Source organism: Amblyomma maculatum, chromosome 6 (genome assembly GCF_055883805.1).
Source record: "Amblyomma maculatum isolate TAMU_Amacu chromosome 6, ASM5588380v1, whole genome shotgun sequence".
Lineage (NCBI taxonomy): Eukaryota > Metazoa > Arthropoda > Arachnida > Ixodida > Ixodidae > Amblyomma > Amblyomma maculatum.
Window position 1 is genome coordinate 55,807,542 of NC_139349.1, and position 10,601 is coordinate 55,818,142.

Genomic DNA, 10,601 nt, shown 5'->3' on the forward strand with positions numbered 1-10,601 from the left:
TTTTTCTTCGGTTTTCGTTAGCCTCTGCCAACTGCCGAGTTATGTCTTCTTCTTCTTACGGACAGGCACGACGATATGGCGAGACTTTGGCTAATGTAGCTCTCGCTACAAAAGAGAGACAAAACCGACCGCGAGCCAGGGCCTCAGAACCCTTGCTCGCTTAGGCTCTCTGTTTTGCCGTTTACAATTCTTGTCCTCCTCTCGTTTGGTGCAACTTTGAAAGGACATGCCCTAAAACAGGTCCATGATTCACTTCATATATATAACATTGCAACCGGAATACTTCTTCGTTAGCACTTCTCTGCATTGATGTAACTTAGACATTTTATTTTCTTAAATTTGTTTCCCGATTACTATCCCTACCACCTCAAATTTATTCCAGGACGTCTTTCACCAAAATTGATTCTATAGTTCCTCATTTATATTGTTGTAGAGCCTAAGTCAGGATGAGTTACTCTTTTGTTGTGCCTGCATTAACACCTGGCCGATCCATCATTGTGGGTATATGGGCCATGACTATACTAAGGAAAGAAGACGACGCTTTCCCTGTTTTCGAGAAGAAGAAGAAGAAGTCACGACTCGTAGCCTCACACGGTGCCTTGCCGACAACGTCGCCTCGATGTCGTTCGTGTTCTCACTATCCGACCGAAAGGTACGTATTTCAGACGATAAAGTAGTTCGATACTTCCCTCGCTTCTCAATGGCGAGGTTTTGGAAATACACGAAGTCGATGAACCGATGTCAAGGAACCGTCCTTTGCAAAAGTAGCCCGCAGGCTGTCCCTTGCAGCTTCTGATGTTATCAGGAGACTTACACTATCTAGAGGAGTAGAACGATAGGGCAGTTTATGCTCGTAGCCAACTAAGCCGTCTACCATAGCGTGGCTGCTTTGCCGACAGCCAACTCGCTGTCAGCCTGTCAGGATCCTTGCATTCAGGTTACCCCTAGGCAAAGCAGGTACGTTAATACGGCTTGGTGAGAGCGGGTTCTTATATTGCATATTGCGATTGCTTCCAAGCGCTGCCGATTACCCATTTCCGGCTTTACGAAAAATGTCTGCGGTAGCTATAGGTTGGCAGACAATCCACTTCTTCGCCTGGAACCCATATTCGTAAATAAATAACATCAGCCAAGTGAATTTGGCGGGAACTACAGCGATGAAACAACGAAATTCATATAAAGAAGACCTCCCAAAGTTTACGAGCCAACTTTCCTTGTTCACTTAATGCGTTGTCATTACTTATCTCTTCCGTAATGCCTTAATTTAAGACTTTAGAGGTTTAAATAAAGAAGAGCCAAGAAACTTGTGCGCATAAAGCAAGCGTACAGCTCCCGAATTTTTCAGTAAAATCACAGACGCTGATATCAGTAATATTATAGAAGCTCGGTAGGTCATTCAGCGTCCCTTACAGGACAAGAGAGACGCAACCGGTTCGAGCTCGTGCACGCACAAATAGGTTTTGCCAGCTGCAGCGTCGTTTCCTGGACTGCTGCTGGTATGACAAAACCCCCCTGCTCGTCTGCGGCCAAGAGTTGCTCAAAATTGTTATAATTGCACCCGCAGAGCCAACGCGGCGCCTATTTCTGAGGACATTCCCTACGGTGCGATTTATCTATTTATTTTTATTTATTTAATTATTTATTTATTCTCAGGGCCAAAGCGTTACAGAATGAATTAAAATAACCAAGTACTACACGAACAGAGTTGGTACAGCAGTAGTGCAAAATACAATTAATAATATAATTTTTAAACAAATCAGCATTTGTAATAAAGACGGATGGAGGCGGGGAAGCGGTTCCTTTGGATGCCTTGGGTATGAATAAACCGAAATGTAAGTTGGCGCTTCTTCTGGGCACGTTAAACTTGAACTGCGTTGCGGGATTAAATGTAAAATGGCGACACAATTAGCAAATCTGAAATGAGGATTAAAATGATATATTGTCACGTTGGCAAAAAGACGTGTGAAGGCTACAGAGCCGGTTATACATAGAGCCAGTGTTGATATAGTCCAGGGACGTCTGGTCCAAGCGCGAAACGGGGACTTCGTCGTCTTCTGCTTCTCTTCATTGTCCCCTTCACACTGGCATCAATATCTTGTGGAAAAGACATATATTACGCGAAATTCTTCGGCAGGCAGGCAAGTCTAAGTTTTACTTCATTAGAGATCCGCTTGCAGTTCGAGTACAGTTAGAAAGGATGTAACGGACAGCAACCCTTTCGGTAGACTCAATCTGTACAGTGACTAACATTTTTTAAAGTAGAAGTTTAATGTTAGTGGCGCTATAGAAGAGTTCGTCGCAAATAGCCAAGTGTTGGTTCCCGCTACTTGTTATGCTGCCCACATGGGCTTGCCAGGAAAGGTTACTGCATATATGTACGCCAAAGTAAATTTTAGAGGAAACCTGGATTTGCGGAAATTAATTAAACGAGTAATCACAATGCAGTTCATTAGGTGCACGGCGAGAAACGATCACAGACTTGCATTATTAACGTTAAGCTTTATTAGCCAAGCGTTACACCAAGAAGAAATTTTTAAAGATAGGATTGAAAAATAAGGTGGTCTGCAGAGCTTTTTATTTGACCACTAATAACGCAATCGTAGGCAAAAAGGTTTGTAGTTGAATATAGGCTTTTAAGTAAGTCTTTAATGAATATAACACTGCTCCTTCTAGAACGTCTAATGTTACATGGCAAAAATGAGAACTATGGTAGTTAGTAGCAACAAATTGTGTGTGGTTAGACAGGAAGAATTCTATCCATTTTAAAACATTCGGTTCTAGAATAAACTTCCTTAGTTACAGAAGTAGTAAACTGTGGGAAACCGTATCAAATGCCTTGGAGAAGTCAGTAAAAATGCAGTCAACAATGAATGAAGGATTGAGAGAAAAAAATCATTAATTTGTAAAACTTTAAAGCTTGGTTTCACTGGAATGGTGTTTTCGAAAACCGTGTTTTTGAGCACAGAAGAAAAAGTTTGCCTCAATAAAAGTTAAAATATGGCCGCGGATGACATGTCCTATTGGTTTCCGGGGGTATGCTTGTTAAAGATATATGTCCCTAATTCGCAGAAGCATGAGCGTCGCATTACTGAAACAAAAGAACAATCTTCTCCACGTTTCACTCATCCCGGAGGTTGCCCCATGCTAAAGACAGAGAAAAATATCTTATAATATTATCGAATATTACGTTTCAGTGCTCTTCGAAAAATCTATATTAGTGCCATCATTGCCTGGTGAGAAATAGAGCTTAATTTTGTGTATTAACATGCATATTCGAGCACAGTATATACTTACAGGAACCACAGAAAGTTAATCAGATTAGAAAACAATAGGAACGATGGACGGAACATACCTCAGAGAGGACAATGAAATACACCGGTCAATTAAGCAGAGCAACAAGTCGATCTGCTTTTCGTTGTTGCCGTGAGCGATATTCCAAAATTTGCGCGGGTACGAGTATAGCATCAGCGGCAGCGTGCGTTCAAAAAAATGTCTGTTTAGCAATTGTATGTGCACTTGTGTACGCCGCAGCCACACGATGATAAGCCTCCCACCTTCCTTCGCTCTGAGACGGTTTGGCTCTCCGGAAGATATGTTTGCTTGTTCACTAATCGCTTGACGTGAGCCAGGGTGTACCAGAGTTTACTTTTATTTTGCACAGGGGAATAAATTGGTTAGTAAGATCCGTTATTTTGAATTTAGATGTGCCAAGTTTCCTGCGCTGATAGTTCTAAAAATATTTAAAATGAACTTGCTTGGAAAACGTGCTATAACTTTGCATTATTAAAAGCTTAATAGAATTTACCCTAGCCACTATCATAATTTTTGTAGTAACTTCCTGCTGAAGTGCGACGTTAGACATAATAAAATGAATAATGGCCGGAGTGATCACTGAATCTAGGCAGAAGTGAAAGTTACATTCCAATGTGGTGATTTCAATGCTTACAGGAGAATTCAAGAAGGGGCTCTTTTACTGCCCCCTCGAAAGGAGTCAAGAAAGTCAAATCATGGCCGGACATTCACAAGGTAAATGTTGTGTCTCTTCGTTGCATTATATTTCTAATATTACCTTTCGCGGTGGCTGCTCAGGTTTGAAAGTGGATCTTGGGCACAGCGGCTGCATGGAAAAACATCCTAGGGCATCAAAATACAACATAGCGGCAGATCTCTATTGTGGCGTGCATCGTAAACGCTCAGGTACCCTAAGAAGTCAAAATTTCGTAGCAGTTAAGAGAGACACATCAGACCTGTTCTGGGCAGCGCCACATAAACCGGTTATGAACTAATTTCAAGATGGCGGAAAAAATTTGGGTTCCATTCTGTGCCGGTTCCGGACGAAAATTTGGGCTCATTTTTGGTTGTTGGTTCGTTTCCGGTTCCGTTTCATAATATGAGGGTACCAGGAAAGCAGTTATTGTGACCACGTTACTCGGGTGATTAATGAGCCCAAATGACCGTGTATCCTACGTGCTAGGCTTTTCAAGGATACCAAATAACGTTCCAAGGCACATTTGAATATATTTAACAGGCACACTTTAGGATATGTGGCTGGCTCTGTTGTAATTTTACAGCAGCTACAGTAAATGACTATACTACCGCTTTAACGCCCAGAAGGGATGAGGATAGGCGTTCTAGCAAGTCCACCCGAACCCTCTGCCGGACATCTCGAACTCTGGGTGATACTATAGTAACGCTGCATGGCCCGGCTGCAAGTTGACGGCTTGGGATGTTCTGGCTAAGACCGTGCATGTGCATAATACGACTCACCTCAGACATGTAAGTCGGCGCTATTTTGATAGCAGCCGTCTGGTCAAGGATAGACACAAAAATAAGAAAACGAGCGCCAATCATCAATCAATAATTATAACTGCGTAGTGATCGGAAATTTCGGACTTTTTGTCTTCTAAAGCTTTGTCAACATTTCGATAACTTCATTTGTAGTTTACGTCTCTACCTTTTCATCGTCACGCCTTACACCTTGGAAAATCGACCATCACCGAAGAGCGTTTCGGCCTACTTACATATGAGCTGAAGACAGTGTTTAGTGAGAACTGTGTTGCTGGGCAGGAAAGCCATGTGCGATACTCCTACGCGTGCGCAGAAGAGCTCCTCCGCTGCCACGCTGGACGAGAAGGCACCCCCTTCGCCGCGCACCACGCCGCGGCAGGAGTCGAGGCTCTCCGGCCGTCACCGGCATGCCCATTGGGCGCACGGCCATCACTACCACCCATCCCACCCCGCCGAGAGGGTATCCGAGACCCACTGGGTCATCGTGGTGGCAATCATCGCATCCATCAGCATCGTGATTGCCTTCTTCGTGTTCGTCGCCCTCGCCTTCGCCACGCGGCTACCCGAGCCCGGACAGCGGCAGGAGAGCTGTGAAACGCCGGCATGCCGAGGCTTCGCGCAACTCCTGGCCGCAAGCGTGGACACCAGTAGGGAGCCATGCGATAACTTTTACCGGTGAGTGCGCCATTGTTGGTGCGCCAGTCTGCATGGGGTCAGTGATTTCTTCGTGGTATTGGCACCGTCATCGACTTCGTAAAGCGTCTTAGTCGATAATTTGCAGCGGGGTGAGGCCAGACGTAAAGGAGATGAAACAAATGAGCGGAGAAGGTACGCTTGTTTGTCAGATTTCATGAGCTTTTGCGATGCGGTCGGACTTACAAACTCAAGACAAGGTTCGAGAATCTTAACTGCTGGTTTCTCACTCTAATGAGCCCAGGGCATGCCATGCATAGATAAGTCGATGGGACCGAAGAGAATGTGACATCTGGTGACGGTTCAACATGCCGATAGGAGACTTTGTGCTTTCGATAATGCTATACCGCAAACCACCCAACGTCATTTGTACAGATGATGATCTAAAAAAAAAAGGGATCTAGAGATACATGAAATATGACTGTAAATACTGATATGCCCACTTATTTCGACTTCGATGGTCACGCAGATTGCGTTCCTTGTTTCCGAAGCTCGTAGTAAGCAGTAGGTAGCCTGTTATGCGCGCCTCCTTCTTGTAAGCCGACCTTGTCACAGCGCTCTCCAACTTATCCAATGCTCTAATATGTTAGCCAGCGAAACGCTTCCTGTAAACAAGAAGCGGACTGACTATGTAACTAATCCTAGTTGAACGGACAACTGGCGGTCGGTGGGTATGTTGATCGTCGTCTTCACTGAATTACTCGCAGTTTTTAACTGGTCGTACTTAGCGTAGGATGGTTTCGTCAGATTATGACTAGTAGCTTACCGGCATGGCTCAAGAGGAAAGTATATAATAGTCGCATCTTACCTGTATTCACTTATGGGGCTCAAACGTGGAAATGAACTAAAAAATGTTCCACTTACGCTGAGGACAACACATAGAGCTATGGAACGTAAAAAGGCAAGTGTAAAGTTAAGAGATAGGAAGCGTGCAGAGTGGGCCAGAGAAATAACTCGAGTTAATGACATTCTAGTGGAAATCAAGACGAAGAAATGGGAGTGGGCAGGATATATAGTGCGAAGAGATGATACCAAATGGTCGCTAAGGGTAACAAATTGGATTCAAAGTAAAGGAAAGTGTAGGAGGGGCAGGAGAAAACTAGGTGGATGGATGAGGTCAAGTAGTTCGTACGCAGGGGTCAAATGGGTACAGCTATCATATGACGGAGTTAATTGCTAGAATACTGGAGAGCAATTCATCCTGCAGTGAATATAGTCCGGCTAATAATGATGGGAATGGTTTCGTCAGTGCATAGTCACGCGATTTGAGGGTCATCGCCTGCGGCAATGAAGACATCCTAGGTGACATTGGGTCCGTTAAACTATGCATTACCGACGCGCTGCCACAAATCAGTGCGCGTATGATTACGTGGCTGTTCAACACATTTCTCGCCCACATAAACACTGCATGGAAGCAATCCATAATGTGCACTATAGTGAGTTGGTTTTACAAGGCTTTAATCATATTAACGGTGGCGAATAGAGATCCGAGCCGGAACGCTTACATCACATCTTTCATCTGCTTTAGTGTGCAGAGAATGGCATGCCGTCGATCGAACATATTGAGAGCATTAACAGTGCCATGATTATGTTCAATGGTGGAATCTTACATACTCGCCATCAGTGGCAGAACAGTTTGGTCCCTGCAGTCACAGCAGTCACAGCGGTCAGGCAGTTGGGGTGCGTCACAAAATTGCCAAGCACGAGCTGGACCTTCCATTATTTTTTTATCCGTGTCACGCTCGAACACAATAAATTACTCGAAAAAAAAAGAAAGAAAGATACGTAGCTCGTCATCTCCATCGCCCGCCCAAACTTACTCATAGTGGCAGATACGTTGAATAAAGTAAAAAATGACGCTGGCACTTAAGTTTAACTCCCCTTTACGGCTCCCCCTGCGAACCCTCGTTCGAGTGCATGGACATTTCTGTTCTCTTAATAACAGATCCCTGACTGATGCTGCTGTTACCTAAAACACACTGCTTTGCATACAGTCGCAACATGATTACGACTATGATGAGAGGGACGACCCTCCTTACCTCAATGCCCTGCTATAACCGAGCCATACGAAAGTGCCCGCATCTTCTTAAAGTAGCGTCCTTGATTTGGGATCCAAAAGTCGCGGGTTCGATGCCTACCTTACCCTCCCATCTGGAATGAGCTCCTGGAGTTGTCAGCTCCGGCCAAATCGGTCATGTCATGTGATGTCGTAACTGAACACTGTACGCATACAGAAGCTGTAATAGATTCGCTGCTTAGTAGTTTTAATTCATGCCTGAACTGATCCAGCCAACAGAATTACAGCGACTAGTTAAATATCTATTGCAGCTTGTGTGGGTCTCATGTCATCTCGTACTGTTTTGCGACATCGGAATCCCCGTTTTGACAACCTGACACCGTAAATGAACCTGTGTGAGAGAAGTGCACTTATAAATTATGTAGCGAGGGTAGGCGAATTTCATGGGGTGATACGTGCTTGCTAATGCCTTGCGCATGATTCTAAAGAAGAAATCTAGCAAGAAGCATTTGATGTTTCTGCCCCTTTGAGGGAGCTGATTTCTTCGGGAAAATGATGAGGCCATTTTAATATCAGCTACGGTAAAGTTCCGTAAAGAAGAGCTAAACAGCGGCAGGGAGTGTTTGTTTATTAGTATGCAATAAAAGTGCACTTGTGATATGAGGACCTGAACCCGCGCGCTTTTGTCTTCTGTGTTCTGCATATTTTTGAGAAGTTCGTGCTGTTGTGATACCTGACTCAAAATACTTAGTTGCGGATGTAGTAGGTGCCAAGATGAAGTTGGGCATTTATAATTCATCCTGTTTATTTGAAACTTCAAGTACGTATTGTGCGTGAAAAAAATCACTAACGCAAGTGTAAAGCAGTTTGTTTGAGACTGCTTTATGGCATCTCTTCTTATAGTTTCTCTTTTCTTTATCGGGTTATACTGAGCAGAACATTACCTGTACGCAGCCTTTGTTTTCAGTCAGAGCTGGCGGTTTAACAACCTAATCAAGCGCATTATAGGGGGATTTCGTTATTGTTCGCCAAAACAGATTCGTGTGCGGCAAGCGCAAGAGCAGCCACTCGGTGTACGAGGAGCAGCTCTCATACTTCTTTGAAGAGCTGGCCACTGTGCTGAGGGACGCCCGGGCCCTCACTGACGAGCAGACGGTGTCGGGAAAGGCAGCCAGCCTCTACGCCAGCTGCGAGTCGGTGCTGATGGGCGGAAACGAGGACCTGGATGGCTTCAGAGAAGTGCTCAGCGGAGCCCAACTTGTATGGCCAAAGCTGGACAAAGCTCCCGACGTGCTGGCCACTACGTTCCGTATCAAGAAGTACTTCGACATCGCTTCACTGCTCAAGATCACCAGCGTGGCGGGCGCCGTGCGCAATTATTCGGAGGTATGGGAGTTCCTTCTTGAGCCAGGGGACATATTTGGCTCCTCTCGCCGACGCCGTGTGGCCTACGCGAACTCAAAGTTCTACAGCGTAGTGGTGAGCGCCGTGGCCGGACCCGAAGGAAGCGTAGATTCTCTGATGTCTTACAACGACATCACCACTATTGACGAAGACTTTAATGAAGCATTCGGCCATTTATTCTCGAAAAAGCCGACCGATAATCCTTGGATGGAAACCGGCAATCTGTCGGTGATGATGCCGTACTTTGGGGAGCAGCGCTGGCTAGATTTCTTCAAGAACCACTTCGGCGCAAGCGAGGCGGCTGTCGTCGTAAGCGTAACGAATGCTGACTACCTGTCCGTGTACGACAATCTCACCCAGAAGTGGAACGAGAGCACGATGGTGTGGTGCACAAGCTGGCTGGCTGTCGCCGAGATGGCGCCCTTCATGAGCAAGAACATCGCTCTTCACTGGTTCATCGATGAGGCGACGGTTGACTCCGCGCCCAGGCACTGCCTCGAACTGAGCGAGAGAATACTGGGCGCCGCCGTCTTCAGCAGCTACGTAAACAAGACTTTCGCGGAAGAAGTGGTGGAGGATATACGAGAGGCGACCGTTGCGCTTCTGACTCCGTTCCAGGAAAAGAACGTGAAGAGCTCGTGGCTTGTGTCCCCCAGCATCTACGATATAGTCAATGCCAGTGATTTCTTCTGGATGCTCCAGCAGGCCGACGCGTACCAAAGGGAGCTTAACGCGAGTCTCGTAGACAATAACCGAACCGACTCCATCGCTTGGAACTGGGTCAGCGCAGTGCGCTTGCGCGATCGAATAGTGGACGGTGGCGCGTTTTTTCTCCGCACAGCGTATTTGGAAGACGTCTACGGGGAGTCTTCGTACTCGTTTTTCAGCTCGCGGAGCAACTCGATCCGACTGCCGCTGTACGCCTCAATGTTGCCTATCTACGAGTATGGCCTCACAGCGGGAATCAAGTTGGGGACACTGGGAGTATTGTTTGCCCAGGCGGTGTTCATGGCTCTGCTGGCCAGGATTGGCCCGGACGATATCAGCGCCTCCAATGACCGCCTGCGCTGCTTTTCCGGGCCCTCGGGTAACGGAACATACAGCCGGGAATACGATCGTGCAGTGCCTCTTGAGATGCTTGAAGAGTTCGTTCAAAGTGTGCTGCCAAGCACCAGTGGCAGTCAGCTCGATTTTCCACCGAGGTTTGAGGAAGCACAGACTTTCTTCTTATCAATGTGTTACCTTCTTTGCAATCCGGATGTAGGTAGCGCCAAGTTCGAGCGGGCCTGTAACGAGGCAGTGAGGCACTCGCACTTGTTTTCCAAGGCGTTCAACTGTTCTCTGGGAACAAATATGAACCCACCGGACAAGTGTGAATTTTTTTAACTGCATCATTTTTATCAAACACGAACAACTTGTTTCGCTTTGTGAAATCACTCGACATTTTTTTTCGTGATATTTTGCAAATGCTTTGAACTGAGTATTAATATACCTCTTGGAACGGTCAAGACTGTTGGAATCTTTGACTTTACACACTACGAACGTTGACTGGAGAGACATTCGGCTAAGGATCGAGGCACACATTTTAGCGTAATGCTTTATCCTTCGTACATCGTTTCGTGTAGTTACATGTACTATATGCACATGGATGTTACAATGTCTACATTTTGTATCCATGGTAATCAGTCCACGTCGCATT

The 10,601-nt window shown here is 45.7% G+C and overlaps 1 protein-coding gene across 1 annotated transcript; it reads left to right on the plus strand.

Moving 5' to 3' along the window:
- Positions 1 to 512: 512 nt before the first annotated feature.
- Positions 513 to 10,601, plus strand: LOC146185793 (neprilysin-1-like). The gene is made up of 4 exons (XM_084607916.1): positions 513 to 652; positions 3,949 to 4,026; positions 5,068 to 5,463; positions 8,536 to 10,601. The coding sequence occupies exons 1-4, from the start codon at positions 513 to 515 to the stop codon at positions 10,286 to 10,288; spliced, it is 2,367 nt and encodes a 788-aa protein (XP_084464042.1). The 3' UTR covers positions 10,289 to 10,601.

Coding starts and splice junctions, on each gene's coding strand:
- LOC146185793 (XM_084607916.1), top strand. CDS start 513: ATGACTATACTAAGGAAAGAAGACGACGCTTTCCCTGTTTTCGAGAAG. Junction 4,027..5,067: donor CATGGCCGGACATTCACAAG/GTAAATGTTGTG, acceptor GTTGCTGGGCAG/GAAAGCCATGTGCGATACTC. Junction 5,464..8,535: donor CCATGCGATAACTTTTACCG/GTGAGTGCGCCA, acceptor TCGCCAAAACAG/ATTCGTGTGCGGCAAGCGCA.